The sequence below is a fragment of the Protopterus annectens genome, chromosome 2.part2, assembly GCF_019279795.1.
Source record: "Protopterus annectens isolate FY-2018-M chromosome 2.part2, PAN1.0, whole genome shotgun sequence".
Lineage (NCBI taxonomy): Eukaryota > Metazoa > Chordata > Ceratodontiformes > Protopteridae > Protopterus > Protopterus annectens.
In genome coordinates this window covers 341,171,794-341,192,148 of record NC_056730.1, presented here as the reverse complement: position 1 = coordinate 341,192,148, position 20,355 = coordinate 341,171,794, and the positions used below count along the sequence as shown (strand labels likewise).

The 20,355-nt window shown below is 39.7% G+C and overlaps 1 protein-coding gene across 1 annotated transcript in view; it reads left to right on the top strand.

Annotated features, from left to right (window-relative positions):
* The first annotated feature begins 4,962 nt into the window (after positions 1–4,962).
* Positions 4,963–20,355, top strand: part of LMBRD1 (LMBR1 domain containing 1) — a 2,226,796-nt gene continuing 2,211,403 nt past the window's right edge. Inside the window, exon 1 of the mRNA XM_044063893.1 lies at positions 4,963–5,066. Coding sequence (XP_043919828.1) covers positions 5,001–5,066 — 66 coding nt within the window. The 5' untranslated portion in view covers positions 4,963–5,000. The remainder of the gene's footprint in view (positions 5,067–20,355) is intronic.

Here is a 20,355-nt window from a genome sequence, read left to right as displayed (position 1 = left end):
TATCAGTCAAGGATGGCCAACACAACAAACTAGTTTACCATTTGACATTCAGCAGTATTTTCCTTACAGAGATGAGCTCATCATGATAGAAGATGGAATCATCATGAAAGGTGCAAAAGTAGTAATTCCTAAAGCATTACAACAGGAATATATCAACATTTTGCACTGTGATCACCCAGGTACTGATTGAACCAAAAGAAGGGCAAGAGGCATTGTATTTTGGCCTTCTATGTCTAAAGATATAGAGAAGGGAATTCTAGCATGTTAAATTTGCAACAGCACCAAACCACTTCAACAAAAAGAACCGTTCAGCTACACTGACTTTCTGAATTACCATGGTCGATGCTTACTGTAGATATTTTCAAATGGAATGGTTGACATTACTTGGTATTAGTAGTTTTGGTTTGAAATTGACCTACTTCCTATCTTGACATCCAACACAGTCATTACAAAATTGAAGAGACATTTTTCTGTCTAAGGTTTGTTTGTGTCTTTCGGCTTTTCCCGGTTAGGGGTCGCCACAGCGGAACTCTGGTCCGCTAATGATTGGTAGTTGATTTTTATGTGCCGAGTTACCAGCCCTGATGCACAACCTTCAACGAAGGTACGCCCATTCACGCATGTCTCCACGCAGAAGACGCTCTAGCTGAGAATCGAACCGGACAGCGTCTTACTGTGAGCCAACAATGCTACCGTAGCACCACCACCGCAAGTCATATCTGACAATGGGGCATAGTTTACTAGTCAGCAGTTCAAGAAATTTGCTGAGTTTTGGGACTTTGTTCGTATTACCAGCAGTCCTGAGTATCTGCAAGCCAATGGTTTAGATGAACGTGCAGTTCATAGGTTCATACTAGGCTATCTGCCCTAGGGCATTTATAAGCCTAGCCAGAGTGTGTTTGGCTTTCGCCACCCATTTTAAATTAATTTTGCTATGCCTTTTTTTGAGGTTAGTATACTGTGCCTCTGTCTAACAGTGACACAGAAGTGATAGCCGGGGTAAACCTACGATCTCCCATCCACTCATCAAGATTCCTCTTGAAGAGAGTCAATGTGGGACTCTGCCTAACCTGGACTGGGATTTTATTCCAGAGTGAAGGGAGCCTCTGGGTTATGAATCTGTCCCTCCAGCATGTCCTATTTATTTCAGTGCTGAGGTTCAAGTCTCGAGCGTAGCTCGATGGGATTTGGATTTTCTGAGCTGCAGCATGTCCATTAATTCCGGGTTGGACATGGCTTTATACGTCAGGCACAGATCGCCTCTGAGCAGGCGGTATGCCACTGAGTAGAGCTGGAGTTTCTTTAACCGGGCAGCATATGGCATCTGTTTGAGCCCTTTGATCCTCTTGGTGAGGTACTTTTGGGGTCTTTCCAGTTGCTGCAGGTGTCTGGTAAGGTACATCCCAAAAGGGGCATTGTACTCAATTATGGGCCTGATGAGAGATGAGTAAAGAGGTACGATGATCTCCCCTGATCTAGATGTGAATCCCTTCATGATTAGGTGGGCTATATAAAATGTTTTTCTAACCACTTTGGCCACGTGGTTGTCAAATGAGAGATTGCTATCAACTTGGGTCCCCAGGTCCCTAATGACTTCTTCTGTACTTAATGGATTACCACCTATGTGGTAATTTGTGGGCACTTTGGTTTTGCCAAAGGGGATGACTGCACACTTTTTGGCGTTTAGCTTGAGGCCATGGCTCTGGCACCAGTTGTCTGTTTCTATGAGGCCATTTTGGAGGATGCTTGCGTCAGCTGGAGAGCCGATTATGGCGCCCAGTTTGCAGTCATCTGCGAACTTGGTCAGCCACAGTCCTTCCGTGTTGGCCTGTACCGCCGAGAAATATATACCGAACAAGAGAGGTCCCAGGACTGAGCCTTGTGGGACGCCACTTGTAACTGGTTTGGAGTCTGACATGGCTCCAGCAATTCTAACCATGTGGGTTCTGTCCTTGAGCCAGTTTGCAACCCATCTAGTGACATAGAGGTTTATATTTAAGCTGGTGAGCTTATCTATAATGCCCGAGTGGGGTATTGTATCGAAGGCTTTTGCGAGGTCCATGTAGGCTGTGTGGACCACCATCCCCTCGTCAATGGCCTTGGTGACTGTTTCAAAGAAATCAACCAGGTTTAAGAGGCAGGATCTGCCCTTAACAAAGCCGAACTGGGTGGGATCCAGTGTTTGTAGGTCCCCAATATCTTTATTTATGAGGTCCATGATGATCCTTTCCATAGCTTTGCAGACCAAGCTAGTCAGGCTTATGGGGCGATAGTTTCCAGGATCTGTTGAGGCACCACCTTTGTGGAGAGGGACCACTGTTGCTGTACGCCACTCTTTGGGTACATATCCTGTAGTAAGGCTAAGATTGAACAGTAGTTTTATGTTTGGGTTTAGCTCTTCTTGGAGTTCATGTAGGATGCAGCCTGGGACACCATCTGGTCCCATTGATGCTGTGTTTTTGCTTTGGAGAGGGCGGCTCTTACCTGAGCATTTGAGATGTCAGGGGGGCAGCACTCTGTTGGGATAGATATTTGCCCTTTTGGTGGGGAGGGGGGGAGAAGTTTGCACTGAACCTGTCAGCTAGGATGTTGGCAATATCTGTGGGCTCGTGTATTTTTTGTCATTTTGGACTAATTCTGAGCATATCTGGGAATTCCCACCCAGGTTCCTAACATAACTAAAGAAAGCCTTGTGATTATCCTTAGTGTCCTGTGCAATTTTTCTCTCGAAGCTGGCCTTAGACGATTTTATGAGTGCCCGTAGTTTTTTGCTAATACTGATCAGAGATGCCTTCCCTTTTTGGGATTTTTCTCTATCATGTAGTAGCTTCCTCCTTCTATTGTATAGTTTGTTTATGGCTGGGGTCCACCAGACAGGACGTCTGCCTTTGGAGGATTGGGTCTTGGTTTTATTTGGGATTGCATGATCCATGCATTCCTGAAGGTGTTCATAGAATGCGTTTATAAAGGATTCTGCGTTCTGGGCCGTATTTTCCACAGGCCCGGGGGCTTTGAAGGATTTCGCCTCAGTTTTGAGGCGTGTGAAATTTGCTTTAGAGAAGTTTTTCACTGTGGTTTTCTGGGCAGGGGGTGGGGTCGGGATGTGAATATTCAGTGAGATTAGTTTATGGTCTGATCTTACCAGTGAGGGATACACTTCTGGTCTGGAGCATAGTGTCCCCATGTTGGTGATGATCAGGTCCAGTATGTTTTCCCCTCTTGTGGGAGTTCATAATGCAAAGTATTTGCTGGGGAAATCCAAAAGAGAAAGTACCGATGTTTTCCTTAACTTACTCAGTCTCAGAAACTTTTCTCGAGACAACTTGCTTGATTCACCTGCTCAGAGATTGATGTCCAGACAAACACGAACAACTCTTCCAATCAACAAACAATTGTTAGTACGAAACACAAAGAAGAATAATTGAGTGGTCAAGGCTCAACTTTTGAGAAAACGTCAGTCACAGAAATTGTTCAATGATAAAACCAGTAAATCCCTTCGACCATTGTTACAATGAGAAGTTGTGAGAATGCAAACATCCAAATACATACATACAAATATTTCTAGCATGGGCATTAATGCCTTTCTAGCTTGCCAATATACCAAAACACCTGTTCCCATAATAAGTATCCAGGCTGTTCTTAAAAATATTTAAACTACAGTGGTGGTGCTGTGGTAGCGTTGTCGCCTCACAGTAAGACACTGTCTGGTTCGATTCTCAGCTAGATCGTCTTCTGCGTGGAGACATGCGTGGCGACCGCTAACCGGGAAAAAGCCGAAAGACACAAACAAACTTGCTTTAATGTAATTTGGTAATCTGTTCCATGCATTGGTTACTCTATCAGAGAACCAATTAGTACACTTTTCATTCCTATAGAATCTTTGGTACTTATGTATTATAGCAACCACATAATTTGCCCATTATTGCAGTTCCTCTTTCAGAAACACGATGATGCAAAGCTGTTTGGGATTTCTCACACCCATTTTTTACTTCACTATAAAGTCGGTTGTCGATAACATCAGGAACTTCTCGGGGTTCCAAATGTGGTTGCCATAATAGTCCATCCCTTTCAAGTGTACCTCATTACGAGGAACGTAGCTCATTTGGAGTCTTAAAAAGTTCATGTTCCTCAAAGTTCCACATTGAAAGACTCTGTCACACATTCAGTGTTATGAACTTTTTAAGTGAAATCCATGGTAAATAGAAATGAATCATATCAATTCATTACAAAATCTTCTTTATAAGTAAAACCAGCATAGTTTAACCATTATATGGCCTTCCTAGGTGAAGTTGTTAGTAAAGTATGTGTTCCACATTTTGCCCATTTGTTCCACATTATGAGGGCTAGTGTTCCTCATTTTGGAGATGGAAGGTTAAGAGCTATGGATAATACCTAAGTACCCAAGTTACAGTTCCTGATGTCTGTGCATGTATAATGAACGACTTGAACGCATACTCAGCCTCAGTGTCTCATCTGAATACGACATGCAACAATGCAAATTTATGTCGACACATTTAATTATACTTATTTACTTCATTCTGCTTTCCAGATCGTACCTCTCAACCTCTTAGCACAAGAAATCTGGATAAAGCCTTAAATTCTGGGGGCTACAAAGGTCCCAAAATACGGACATTTTTAAATATTCTCTTATAAACTTAGAAAGTTGATAGAATAATACGTTTTGCATTAGCGCTGATTTTTTAAAGGGAATGAAATTTGAAAATCAGATATCTGTCAGTATCTTCTGACTTTAATCCTCTTTATTTTCCTTGAAAAACAAAAAATGTATAAGAAACAAACCAAAACTACTAGGTGAAAGTCTGGACATTCTGCAAAAAATAAGATATAGTCCAGACGAGCTACACGAGTATTTCGCATTCTCTCCTTTCTCAATTGAAAGCATACCAGCAAACGTACACCAGTTCTGCCTTTATTCCCTCCCACGTTACGCCCATTTAGTGGTGACGTGGCGTTGTGCGTGTTTGTTGCAGGAAGTGAAGATGGCGACTACTTCAGTGGTATCAGAGTCTGCCCTAGGGTGGTCGATATTTGCAGTTGTATTATTGGTAGGTTTTAAAGATAGGGTTAAGTGAAAAAGTAATGGATTATTGGTTCACGGTTTAGGTGGATTTTCTACATCAATAAATACGTGCATTCTGTTGTACAATTACATTAATTTCTTGGTGAAGGCATGGGGAATGCATCATTGGTTTTTATATGGTGTTTATAGAACTGTTTTTGAAGTTCTTTGTATAGCATTTTAGCACGTATGCTTCTTTTTGCAGATGTTGCTCTTAGTGTAATCCTGTATTCAAGGGCACACACCCGACCATTAATGCATTTGATACCATGTGAGGGTAGCGTACACGTTTCTTTTTCCATATACATAGATGCGCGCTCGCAAAGGTAGCAACATGTGAAGCTGTTGTCTTAATTTTAGTTTGTGTGTTGTTTTGGGGAGCACTTTTATGTGTTTTATGACTGAGTGCAAAGTGCATAGTTTACAGACTTATTTTTTTTTTAATTGGAACTGTGATGGATACGCACTTTTAAAGGTAGCTGAACTTTAAGTTTCTAAGTGGTTTTGCAAACTGGGTACAAAGTCTAAATCTTCGGGAGAAGTGATCTGTGGTGGTGGGGAGTCTAACACTGACATTGGCCACTTACAGATGGTGTCAAAGCAAGGTTTATTTGTACACGTTTTCTAAAAGATGAATAATATAGGATTTGGCGATTTAGTTTATTCTGCCTTAAATAAAGTACAACGGCAAAAGTGGGGACGTATGAGAGGTGTAAGGTGAATGCTTTAGCTACCAGCTTTTGTGATTGATTAATTTTTATTAACTAGATTGATTTATGTGATGCATAGGCTCTTTCAGAGAGACTTGCAAAAAAAAAAAAAAAGTCTTATAAAACTGTGCCACCCAGTTTTGTCTTAGTTATTTTCTGTTGTGGTGAAAACCTTGCTTTATTTTAACTTGTCCAAGCAGGAATGCATGATTTTCTTCTGTGGTTTTGTAAGCAGCTTTTGGCTTCTCTAGGAGTAGCTGTTACTATGGTGTATGTTTACATATATTCTAATGTTGAGGAGGAAAGGCAGTTTCTTATAGTTATGTAATGCCAACGATTGTCAGTGATTTCTTGATTCCGTGGCTATGCATTTGAAAGTGTTAATGATTGTATTAATATTCCACTGCTCAAAATGTACTACAGCTTTAGTTATGATGGTGTTTTGGTGCTCTTGAAGTGCTATAATCTCGATCAGACACAAAACTGAGTTTCTGTTTGTCCAAGTGAGTGTTTAACATCTTAAGGCACTTGTTTATTTATGGCAGAGTGGGTGGAGAAATTGTCTGTGCTGCTCATGTCAAATGTGTCCCCACCATACCCAAATGCTGACATAGGTAATAGTTTTCAAATAACAGTAATTACAGCTTGGATTAACCTTATCTGTGATGCTACTAGTGTACAGTAGGGATAGAGCCACAGTGCAGTTTGCTTGCTATCAGAATTAATGTGTAAACTAATTACATTTTTTCCACTTGTGGTACCTTTGTCTTCAAATATTCTTGCTGACCTTGTGATTCTTTTAGAATGTGGGAGGTATTAATAAATTAGCAACTGTGTAAAACATTTTATTTTGTCTCCTTTAATGAGATTAGTATGTACTTTTGGATACTGACATGCCATGCGTAACGGGAGATTTTGAAAGTAAAAAAAGTGAGCACATACTGACTTATTGAAGATTATAAAGGGATGAATGAACTGTAGTATAACTACTTTTTAATGATATTTTGAAAGTAGCATGTCTTCGAGACTGGGTGCCAGAATTACAGCTTTCATGTTCTTGAAATTTTGTGAAGAAACAGTTCTTTTTGAAAATTTGTGACAGAAATTGTGGATTATCTGTAACTCTTGGTATTTCAGGACTGAGGCCTTTGCCTGTTCATTCCACTCATGACTTAAAAGTTGGGAGTAGGTCTTAGATTCCACCATTTTGTGGTGTGTGCCCCCCCCCCCCTCTTTGCATAGAGTATCCGATTGTATTAATACTGAAATAAATGGTGTACTGGTTTTCACAAAATTTTCCATGCAGACCTTTTTTTGTTGGCTTCCCACATTGATTGTTGCAAGCCTCCTGATCTCTTTGGATCTTTCCTGGAATACCATAATTTAAAGGAATGTATTTTTTTAATTATGACATTTTTGTGCTTAGTTCTTATCCTTCATTAATGCTTGGTGGGGGGAGGCTGCTAACTGATTTAGAGTTTCTGGCATCACAGACTGGAGTTTACCCTTTGGTTATGGGATAGCCAAATGTTTTGCTTTGTTACGGAAAAGGAATTCAAGCATAGCATATACGAATGTGTAGTGGGACATTTGCATTTACAGAGAGATACCGGAGATGACCCTACTTTTCCGAAGCTCAGTGAGCAGTTAGCTATGAGCAGCTGTACAACAAATTGCAGAAAAAGTCTATGTATAGCAGCAGTTCAATTTTTATTCTTGTGCATTCATTTTCTTTTCAGAGGAGTAGTACTGATACCGTATAATCCTTGTGCATAATTAGCCATATCGTCCTGTTTTTTCTTTATGGCAGTTACTACATTCCTTCACAGATACAGGACAGTGTGTGCATTTTGAGAATTGGTGTGTGTACCTAGTACAGTAGTATTTCATCGTAAGCAATAGTACATGCAGTCTTTGTCATCTTATAATGATTTCTAACACAAAAATATCAGTATTTTTACAAATGATGTTTGACAGCATTGTCCGTTGTTGTTGATCATGGTCTCCCAAGAAGTGTAGTAGTGATTCAGCTGTAGTACAGTTTTTTGCATCATGTATTGTAGAAGTAACAAGGTCATAGTAAAAGGGACCATGTCATTGTCATGGATTGATGGATTGATAATAGGCTAATTGCCCTTGTGGGCCATTTTAAGCCAAGCCAATTACCCCATGTGAGAATCAAATCCTGTATCTTGTGTCTGTAAAGCAAACACCTTAACCATTATGCCAACATCCATCAGACTGGATTGTAGGAGGAGTAAAGCCATTTTTCTTTGTGTGCTACCACATTGGCAAATTCTGAGAGTAAATCACATTCTTTCTTGCAATGTAGTTTGAAAAATGCTTGTGGGTTTCTGTAAAGCCCGGTTTTTGGAATTGGTCCAAAATGTAATCTTTAGTACATGCTTACACGATTTGATTAGCAGCTTGGGTTTTCCTGCCATGAGTATAGAGCAGTTTTCATTGCTTGCATGGAAATATGATGGGAGTGGAGTAGGTGCTTTAGGCTTTCTTAGATCAATGAGATCACTGGTAAGACAAGGATGGCGCAATGGCTTTCAGTGCTGATCATTTGTGTAACTTTATTCAAGAGTTTGTGATTGATAGTTAGACTTCATAACATGCTAATGACTGGGGCTGTATACAGTCCAGTTTTTAATCCTGTTCTGTTTTCGTCAGTGGCACAACAGGTAGCTCACTTGCCTTTGGTGCAGAAGGCTGCGGGTTCTATTCTCACACCAGGTAGATCGATTGTTGACCCTGCAGTATAGCATAAGAGGGTTGCTGCACTCTTGAGTGTGTCAGCCTTCAGATGAGACATTAAACAGAGGTCCCATCTGCTTGAGTTTGTGTTAGCTCAGTTGAATGTAAAAGGTCCCTTGATGCCTATCAAAAAGAGATGGGGAAATTCCCCCAATGTCCTGGCCAAATTTTCCCCAGTACTATCAATAACACTACTGTTCCCCTCTGAAAAGAGGCTGCTTGTCTAGTGGGACAGATCTGTTCAACAAAGGATAAATAAATAATGCCATGTTGCACTTCACAGTGATGAGTTGTTTTCTACTGTTCTTCATCCTGAATGCCACATAATGAGAACTTGTTGGATCATGTGGTAAATAGAAAGTCCATTTTGTAATTTGGTTTGTTATGTAAGTATTGTGGCATGGAATGTTTGATGTGAGCATAAGTGTCGGAAACTTCAGAAAACAGGAAGAGTGGCAGGCAAAAGGGGTATTTCCAGCTGTCTATTGCCATAAGAGAAGCATATCTGCATCACGAGACATAGAGTGTAAATATGAATAGCATTTGAAGTGGCTGCACAGAAATTTTCATAGAAAATTACAAATAAAGTTAATGTTGCACTTGCATGGTATCTGATCCAGTGATATACTTGCTCTTTATTTCTCTAATTGTCCTCAGACTTAAGATGTATGCACAGGATGTCTTCACAGCTTGTGTGAGGATGTGACTTTGCAGTAATTATTTCTTTAATTGTTCCTATAACCAAACCTTAGAGGTCTGCACACAAGCTCACTGTAGCTGGATACACAGAAGGTGACCTTTTTTGACAGGGAGGCAGACACTGTTCTAAAATATGATTTGTGTATCAAGCATTTGTCTGTGTTTACCGGGAACTACTTTTTTTGCCAACTTTGATCATTAAGTCTTGAGCACAAATTCTTTCTTCCTTGAGAGGAAAAATAAGACTGTATTTTTGTCCAGACATTAATTATAGCAAAGGTCTGGGGAGTGTGCTTAACAGCATCTAGAACCCCGTAACTTCTGGGGCCCAAGCAGCCTCCAGCCTGTCAGCTTAATTCTGTTATTTCTTCCACAGTTATTACAGTGCGATCTTGACCCTTTAGGGAGTGTTGAAAAGATGCGGGAAGAAACTGAAGAGTACGAGTGAATTTCTTTAGCTAGAAAGGATTGGATAACATTTAACAAAGAAACAATGGGAGGACATATATGTGTCTCCCAAATATGCAACAAAATCTAAGAAATGTAGGATTTTTGCCTGAAATTGCATAGATATTTTTTTACCCCAAGTAGACTCCAGATAATTTTTCCTCAGGCAGACAGTAAATGTTGGAGGTGTGATGGGGAAGAAAAAGATAATTGGGAACATTTTCTGGGAGTGTGGTGAGATGGTAGACTATGGATTCCTTGTGGGATGCACTGTCTGAGATGCTGGGTGGGCAGATTGGTCTGATCTCAGATGAGGAAGATGATTTTTCTGTGCTTTGATACAGAATCTGAATTGTGTAGACACGGTAAGGCCTTGCTGTGTCTAGTAATGCTGGCTGCCAAAAAAGCAATTACTAGAAAATGGAAAATAAAATCTACACCAACTATATTGTAAGTAGTGACTATAGTAACATAGATAAAACGACTTGAATTGAGATCTTTAGAAAAGGGTAGGAGCAAACTACATAGGAAAAATAGGAATTGTGGGAACAATACATACTGGGGAGGAATGAGGTCTAAAAGACGGCAGTACTTAAATGGGCTGTGTAATGCTTGAGTGATAAAGATTGGGTAGATTATGAGTGATGTACAGTGCAACTGGGAGTGTCAGTATGGTTTGTGATGTAAAATGATTCTGACTAGGAATGTGTTGGTGTGCTTTGTTATTATTTATATAAATGTATGATTGTCTATGTAGTAAGTGATGGTTTAGTAAAGATGTTTTTAGTTTAAAAAAAAAAAGGCAGGCATTGAGTAATTCATGTAATATTGCTTAGGTTATACGATGTATTGCAATATTTGTAAAGTACAATGTTTTGTTACATTATTGTAGTTTGATTACTTTTATATGAATGTAAATTTGCCTATGTCACCAGTGATAATTCAGTGAAGGTGTTTGAAAAAAAATTAATGAATCTCTTTAGCCACAGTTTTTGTTCAAGTTATATCTGTCTGAAAAGGTTTGAAAAAATCTGTAATGCAACCTAGAGCATCTAGAACCCCATGGCTTCTGAGGATCTAAAACCTTTGTCTTAATTTGATTTCATTTATTATCGTACCATCATGGCCAGTTAGGATATATTGAAAGAATGCAGGAAAAATCTGAAGGGTACAACAAAATGAGAAAGCAAGAAAAATTAATCTGAATAGTATGTCAAGGCCAGGATGGAGAGAAAAGTGGGGCACACGCTGGGGGTATGTAGGGGGGGCAGTGGATACTGGGGTGGGCATGGAGTCCCTTTTCTAGGTTTTATTTCATCAAAGGCCAGAGTCAAAATATTCACTGATGCCAGGGAGTCCCCCATTTAAGTACATCACGCAGCCCTATCAACAAGGTTTATTGCTGTCCATAAAAGATTTTGTAACACTGCAACATCTAGGTAAGAAAAAAATGCAAGATACTTGATTTTGTTATATTTCTGGTATACAACAATCTTTTTGAGTGTTATCTTTATTTAATACTACATATCATATATATGCAGTTGCTTAATAAGTAGTTTTAAATATGCCCTTACAGACATAGTCATCAAACAGTTTAACTTAAGTTTAGCCACTGACTTTGTCTCTCTGTGACATTCTGCAGTAATGATGCTTCTCCAGAAGGGTGGCCTTATAGATGTCCTGGGTATTTATAGTCCTATTAGCCTTGCAAGCCTCCTCTGCAAAACTGTGGGGTGGTTTACAACTAGACTCTTAAACTGTGATATCAAGACCCTTGTTAGATACTAGACTTGAACCCCCAACACTTTGGCTTTATATGGGTAGATCCTTTCTATATAAACTGGGAAGCTTCTTAAAAAGGGTTAGAGGCTGTATGTTGACCAGGCAAAAGTCTTCAACACCATTCCTCATGCCGACATCATACAAAAGCCAATTGCTTTTATAAATCAACCCATATAAGATAGAATCCACACAGTGTGAGTTGCAGGTGCCTCATCAGTATGTATGAAAGTGACCAATGATGTCCCTCAGGACTCGTGACGTGACATTTCCTTTCTGGTATTTACTTCTCAGACCTCCAAGTGAACAGCCAAGACCTCTGGCTTACAAGGTTTGCAGATGGCTGAAAACTGGAGGTTAAGTCACTCTAATTCCAAAACTTCCCCTGAATGAACTCTCCCTTGTAAACTGTCAGTGTACTAAAAATGAGCTCCAACTAAATGCTAAAAAGTGTAGTATCAACACTTTTTGTAGACAATCGCTTCATCATACTGTGTAGATAACACACCACTACAAAATAGGGTTGCCACCTTTCGTTGTGGCTAAAACCTGACCAAGGCCATACACCCTCCAACTGTAACCCCACCCATTTCCCCCCTCTCCCATCCACGTTCCACCCATTTTGTGACATCATTACATCAGCTGATGGGGTCCCTCTCTTTTTCCGTTCCTAATGCCGGCTTTCTGCCAATTTACTATACTAAAAAAATCACAGTAAATATGCCAGTTTAACAAACTCTAGTAGTCTGTTTCCTTTTTTGAGACAGAATACCAAAGTTTGTACAGTGTTTTCTGGGCTACCAGACAAATGGTTTGATTTTATGTATAGTCTGAAAGAAAAAAAAAACGGATAGGTGGAAACCCTACTACAAAATGGAAATTTTTCAAGGACCTGGGTACTTGGGCTAATGGCTTTCTCTCTTTTGACCATCACTTGACAGTGGTTGTCAGGGAATTCTTTTATTCAGTCCACGTAATTGCCAAATGAATATTATCGCATTCTAAAGAGGTAGTCACTCCCTTATACTCAGCACTGATCAGAAAATGATCTAGTATGGTGTCCCCTTGGGGGTGTATATAAAACAATTAACCAGACCCCTAAACACAAGGATCACAGGCCTAAGTCCCTGAGCTACCAAGATAGGCTGGAAGCCATATCTCTTTATTTAGTGTTACACAGACTTTTTGAGGGGAGGTCTCTGCCTTACATACTACACAGCTGACCCGGGTCTTCTGTTTCTTTCAAGTCTAATATCTCCATACTAGAACCAGGGGACATAAATCTTCACCAACAGATAAATACATCACAGTGTAAGGCAATGCCTCCCACATGTTTGGAATAAACTTCCCCTACATGTTAGTGCGATTCACCATCTTACTATAAGCATAAATTAGATGACTGCATGGGTACTGGCGGATTTGCTCTGTCTGACTGGTGTGGCCCTCCTGGAGAAGGAAAGTGCTGCCTGAGGGAGGGTACTGGAGAGGCATGAATGGCCGTAAGACTTGGCCATGGAGTATCTATGAATCTAAACTATTATTATGACTTACTTCCATATCTTAAATAAAATGAAAATATCAACTTGATAACACAAAAATATGAGCCACGCAAAGTGAAAAGCTGAATTCTGATTCCTCGGCATTTCCCCTTCAGGAATAAATTACAATCACATTTCAGCTCTTTTTATACAACAATACCCCCTACTGATTAGCTGCAAAATATTTCAAACACACTAACAAGCATCTAAATATTACAAAGTCAAAATAAATATTTTATAACATTCACATGTTAAAACTTTTTTTTTGTCAGTGAACTTCCTTTTACAAAAATGGTTTTCTTTACTAATACTTTCAAACATTACAATTGTATCCCTTAGTGCAGTTCAGAACAACTAGATTAGATTGAACATTCAAACTGACCTCAAAGTTGACCCCATTGACCTCAAGGTTAAGACCCCTTGACACCAGTGTGCCAAAGTTAATAATCATCCTACTTTGTAATAAAATCACCCCTCTCATGCTATAGGGTTGACCTAAAACACAAAAAGCAAAGTTTCATCTGACTCACTATGAACCAGATAAAAATGCTTTGCAACAGGGCTATTTATCTTTCTTTTCCTAATATCACCCAAGTGTTCTAAAACTGTAACCTTCACCATTTTTTTCAGTCTGTCCCACATACCATTTAACCTTACTGCAACCACAACCCAAAATGTATACCACCCCACAAGAACTAGAACTAAATTCTCCCCTAGATTCCTAAAAAGCTACTCCCATAGCTTGTCCGGAAAACTCTGCTTACCCCCATAATGATCCTGAATAAAGTGGGTCTAAGAAAATCAAGTGAATAATTAAATAGTGCAACATGTTTGCTATTAGAAAGTCAGTCTAGCTCCAGTGAAATGTACTTCTTTGGGATGGTCTGCCTAAACAGGGTACTAGACAGGGGAGCCAAAGCATATTTTAATACTCTGTGTATGAAAGGCAATAAACACACAGGTCTGCGTCAACTTAAGGAAATCAAACTTTACTTGTAGAACGTACTTGTCAGCTGTACTAAGTATGTACCTGAATGTAATGTTGTATTGTACCTGTATAATTCATGTTGTATTGTACCTGTATAAATTGCTGTCTTTACTGCTTTTGATCCCAGGTTGGCTGAAAGGGGTCGATGGACCACTCAACTTACTAGGTAACCAAATAGTAATAAATAAACCGTCAAAACTCATCCCTGATTTTACCTTATTTTTGCCCTGTCCCTATAAAATATTTGGTTTTCTGTTACTCTCAACTCTCCAGAATTTTGCAGTATGCCCAGATTATTGCCTCATATTTTTGGTCTGTTTCTCATAAAAAATTGTGGTTTTCCAACAAATCTTTATTGTGCTCACTAAATAATAAGCACACTAAATAATAAGTCATTTAAGTCTGAGATTTCATACCCTTCGGAAAATGCAGGCTAATGGAAAAAATGTTATTCTTGCAGCTTTCTAAATTTATTAGACTAATATCTAAAATCTGTCCCTGATTTTTAGCCCTTTATCTCTGCGTTATTTTTGACTTTGTCCAGAATTCTTAAATTAAAGTTTAGAGGTATACATAGGATTACAGTAGGTCACTAATGCCAGACGTATTAAAGTTTAATGTTTCTATTTTTCAGAAAATGCGTGTTATTTTAGAACCTCCTCTATTACTTTTTTAAGTGAATTGATAATGCTTAAAAATTACCTCTGGTTTTGAGCCTTTGTTCTCCATGTTATTATGGCTTTATCTAAAATACCTGTGGAAGAGTCTAAATGTATACTCAAAAAAAACATTTGCCCAGGTGTTTGTATAGTTACTGTAATCGAGGGCAGCTGGAAGATGATGATTTATTACTCAAATCATATTTTTCTGGCTGCTGGGGCTTGCTGGTGCAAATGTTTTGATGTAATAGCTATGCTAGCAACAGTTTTAGGGCACATTGAGTAGTTGAAGTCCCTTGCCCTTTCATTCTGGCACCCATGGATGTGAGCACAGATTAAGCATATTTATAGAAATTAAGCTCTCTCCATGTTTGTTTTGATGTGTTGTCAAATTGTCTGTGCATTTGTAAGGTCACTGAGCCATTTTTTTTCTTCAGCTGTTCAGCATCTATTTTATTGTTGCTCTTAACATGATTGTATTTTTCTTGCTTAGTGTCTCAAAGAAAGACAGAGACTTTTTTTCTTGAGTGATCACAATCTCAAGAGTTGGAATGAAGTTGAAGTGGAAATATATTGGGCAGTATAGGGATGCAATGGGATTGCTAGTACCTTGTAAAAGTGGTCGTAGCAGTATTTTCTGTATATGTTCTTTTGTTTGAAATAGATTGTGTGTTTGCTTAATACATGACTTGGTTGATTGTCCCTGTAGGTAGTGGCTTCATTTTTTTTTTTTTTTTTTTTTTGTACAGTCTAGTCTGGACTTTTATTGGCACTAACAAAAAAAGAGGGTGAGTGACACTGCAGTTGTCAGATTTTAGTAGCATCTTTCTGAACAGTTGCTTATATTTGGCAGACAACTTGCATGTAACTTGTGTAGCAGATTGTAGTATGTATGCATATGTATGATAATCAGTAAGTGACAAGATTGTCTTGAGCCATGGGCAGCAGTCACCAGATAAGTCCATCATTCATTTTTACATACGGGCTGCCTGTCTTCACCAGTTCCTTTTCAAAACATGTAGTGTCTCTATAGGTGTGGTTAGAGAGGACATGCAGGTGGTTGGTGTGACAGAGCAAGATGCAGAGGACAGGAAGAAATGGAAACAGGTGATCCGCTGTGGCGACCCCTAACTGGGAAAAGCCAAAAGAAGAAGTAAAGAAGATAGGTGTGCTACTAAAACCTGTAGGTTTGTGGTCAGTAATGATCTTAAAGAATGACCACGTCCTTACATTGCTCAAAAGGTGAACTTCCATGGCATCACAAAGTGCTGATGTCAGCTGTTTTCCAAAGTCTTAGTATGCTATACATCCTTAATGTTGTCTGTTTTACCACCAGAAATCTTTACAGGAAACTTTTCCCCAATTTATCTGCATTTAAACACATTGGAGAACATTGTAGAATTTGTTACCTGTAAACAGATGACACTTCAGTTTGTAGCTATTGCTGACTTTTTAGTGTAAATTAGATCTCTAAGCAGAGTCCTGAGGTGATATGATTCCACAGACTGAGACTGAAATGGGTCCATTGGGATCAGTGTTCTATCCCAGTTAAATTTAAAATAAAATAATGTTAAATTTTGCGTAGTAGTTTTTTGCAGATGCATATATGTAAAACATTATAGATGCATATCATTTTTCCTGGGATTCAGTAAACTCCATGTAGGCTTCGTGTGAAGCCCACACTGAGTTTACATGTGTGTGCAGTGATGTGTGGCAAGCAGCAGCACTAATTAGATATTCATGCCACTTGCTGCGTTGAAACATAAGTAAGTGGCGTACCATGGCTGATAAGTGTTGCCAGGTAGGAACCAAGTAAAGCAACACGGATAGCAATCATATTTACAGCCGAGCACAGTCAGTTACTGTGTTTGCACAGAATGCCACAATGATCACCAAGGCTTAGCGTATACAAGTTTCCATAGCTCTTAATCTTGTAGTGCAAGAAACTGGACTAAGCCTAACATAATGGGGGACACTGATCCAGAAATAGGGGCAGGTTCTACATATATGCAAGTTAGAAATGTGCTAGAATAACAAGAGGTTTGTGTTAAGATACATTTTCTGAAGGGTTTAAAGTCTGAAATTCAAATGTATGTAATTATTTAGTGACATCAGTCCTGAGATCATCCCAGTGATATTGAAGAAAAATACATATATTTTATAAGGAACAGAGCAAAAAATAAAAGGCAAACGTCAGGACAAACTCCGGACACTGGAGTTATGATATGTATATGGTCCAAACACAGTACAGGACAGTGTATACAGTGCAGCGTATTGTGAAATCCCATTCATGGCATTCTGTCCTATTGTGTAAATGATATGTAAGGGTGCATGGACTGCCATGTAAAATAAACACTCCAGGGGAAGTGTGTGTATTCAATAGGGGCATGCAGATGAATTGTAGGAATGAACACAGAGAAAGAGGACAGGTAAAACAACCTAATGCACAGCAGATGAGGGCATGTCAATGGAAGATGGTTGTAATAGCAACACCAATCACATATCGGTATGTTACAGAAGGGGCTGCACAATACAAATGTATATTATGTGACTGTTACACATGGTGACATAACAATGAAGAGGATGTCTGTGTGAGATAGGCATCCTAACATGAACAATGTAGAGGCATCCTAACATGAACAATGTAGAGGCATCCTAACATGAACAATGTAGAGGGCATCCTAACATGAACAATGTAGAGGACATGTATCAGGGATGTTGTATACAATTGGGGTAGGGTGCATATTGTGAAGCTGTGCAAACTGAGTTGCCTTACTATGAGTGTAGTCTCTGCAGAGGTCTCCAGCAAGTCTGGTAAAGGCTCATGGACAACATTAAAAGAAGCACGCACGACCATGGACAGTATCAGAATAATACTACTAGTAATCTAATGTCTTTGACATAGCATATGTGATTTAGTTATCAGAGAGGGTTCTACACAAACTGTTATGACATGTCTGCACTCTTGAGGGTAATCACACAAACTGTCCTGAAACTGTAGCATCTGCTGGCGGTGTTAGAAGGGACACTGCAATACCTGTATGTGATGTTATGATCAATACAGGCTAGTTCACTGGTGTGCATGGCATGTGTGTGTATAGATGTATATATGGCACAATCCACACCATCATAAATGTTATCTATGCCATTAATGTTGCCAAACAGCTGTATATGTACTGTATGCATCACTGGAACAGGTATCATACACTCATCTGGTGTAACAATGGAGTTTCCACACCATCAGACAGTAATGTTTATGCTACAAAAAAAAATACCTAGGTATGGCCAATAAGATGTGTGACAGCCGACTGTGGCAAAGGTAGTATTGGTGTGATGAAGGCTATGAAGTTTATGCTACAAAAAGAATACATAGGTATGGCGAGTAAGATGTGTGACGGCTTACTGTGGCAAAGGTAGTACACTTCAGTTCCACATCAGTGGAAGATGTGTAGTAAGGTACATGAAGAAGGTGTACTCTGTTATTGGTGTGATGAAGGCTATGAAGTATGGAGGTATTTTGGACTGTGATGTGGATGTCCTTCACATACTCCATGGTTGTGCTACATACACGGGAGTAGTCAGCACTGTGGCCACATGCTGGTAGACCTTCCACATACCATCCACCCCAGGACACAGGTCACATACCATTGGTCAGATTTATAGGGTGTGATGTCTACATTATACTTGGGTTGTGTGTTTGTTTTCCTGACATAACAATCCCCCCTCCCATCTTTTTGTGTCAATGTAGTTGTTGTCTTGGCTGTAGCAGCAATCTTTGTTGTGTGTTGATACTGTCTCTGTTATAGTAATATCACAATTGGAGTCAATGATTGCCCACAATTTGTAGTCCTTCAGACAGCTATTTGGACACAGGATGTGCATGTCATTTGTCATGTATGTGACTTAAATAGACAGGAAAGTGCCTAGCAGACAGCCCTGATCTACGAACCTTATCACTGGACCTGAAGTGTAGTTCACGTCACACATTTCAACATACATATGTGATCCACTGGTGTCCCATTTGGTGATATGTGTTTATGGCCACATATGACAGTGTTGAGTGAATGCCTCAGTGTAAGTTTGTGTCCAATGCCTTCAGGTTGTCAAGTTCAAAAGGATGATAGTGTTGTCATCATACATGCCCTCGATGACCTCTTTGAGGACATCTAACAAATGTGATGTAGCATTAACAACTTACACAGATCTGTTGCACATAGACAGGATAATACTAGTGTTCATTTAGTAAGAGGTTCATGGTAACATGTTGGTCTGCCTCACAGATGAGAGTCAGGATGCATCTGTAATGTACACTTAGGGTGCTATTCCCTCCAACTGCCATGGATGCATGTTGATGTACACCCTTCTTTAGGAGCATAATCTGTGTGGAGGGTGTATTGTGTATTCAACTGAGTCGTGAAACTTAATGTGCTGAGTCACGTGATAGGCGATCTGCAATGTTGTCACAGCCCATTGATTCTGTGTGATAGGCCTGGATGAAGGTAAGACAGTGCATACTGGCTATTCTGATCTGGCCTAGGGTTTAGTCATAATTCCCCATGCAGGTATCATTGAGAAACTCCCCCAGCTGGGGATTAAGCCTTACATCAGTAGATGGGTAACCAGTTGGCTAACTGATGGAACACATAGTGTGAAAGTTGGTGAATCAACCTGTATCAGAGCTGTCACCATTGGCACAACCCAGGGATCTGTGTTTGATCCTTTACTGTTTGGACTCTTTTTTTTTTTTTTTTTTTTCTTGACAGTTCATTTCTTGCATACTAGGTGCAGTCATTTGAGTCCACCTGTGATGGTAACATAACTACAGGATGGGCTAACACAGATAAATGATTGGTGACAAAGCTACATGGTCTGCAAATAAATGCAAACATGTGTCTTTATTTTGTCCTTTTGCAAAATGGAACTCCCTGCTAATTACAGTATTGACAGCAGTCCTGCTGTGCTGAAACCCAGTGATGCAAACACTAGGAACACGTGTAGGTAGCAATCTGAACTTCGACCACCAAGTGTCCACACTGGTATGGAAAGTCTTTGTCATGCCATCGTATTCAGATCTGAGGATTGTATCACAACATTGTACTCGAACCTCATCACAACACTAATAATGCTCTCTTTTGCATGTACCTCACCAAACACATGCAGCAGATGCATAGACTGAAAAGCCATGTTATTGTAATCAGGATTGCATAGGATGAGGTGGCTTCTGCCTGGCTTCCAGGCCAGTCTGTGATCCTGCCCTGGTGGAAATAGTGCACATCTACAAATCAGATATAGCTGGTGACATCAGCAGTGTCTTATGAGGAGATTATGGCAATAACAATGCCAAACATGCTGGTGTAAAAGGCACTCTCTAATGTCAAGTAAGTGCACAATCTTTCACACCCACAACCCAGTTGACTGCAGTGAGAACAGTACCACTACCTAAGTACATCAGCTACAGAACTCTGTATTTCAGGCAAGTACCACAGCTTGAGTCTGGCTTGGACTGTCTTCGACAACACTTTATAGCTGATGACATCAGTAGTGACTGTTGATGAGAATAGGGTAATAAGTGTTCCATATGCTGGTGTAAATGCTCACTCTGATGTCAAGCAAAAACAGAAGTACAGTGTACACACACCCCAGATGACTGCAGTGAGAGCAGAACCTCTACCCAAGTACAAGGACTACAGTG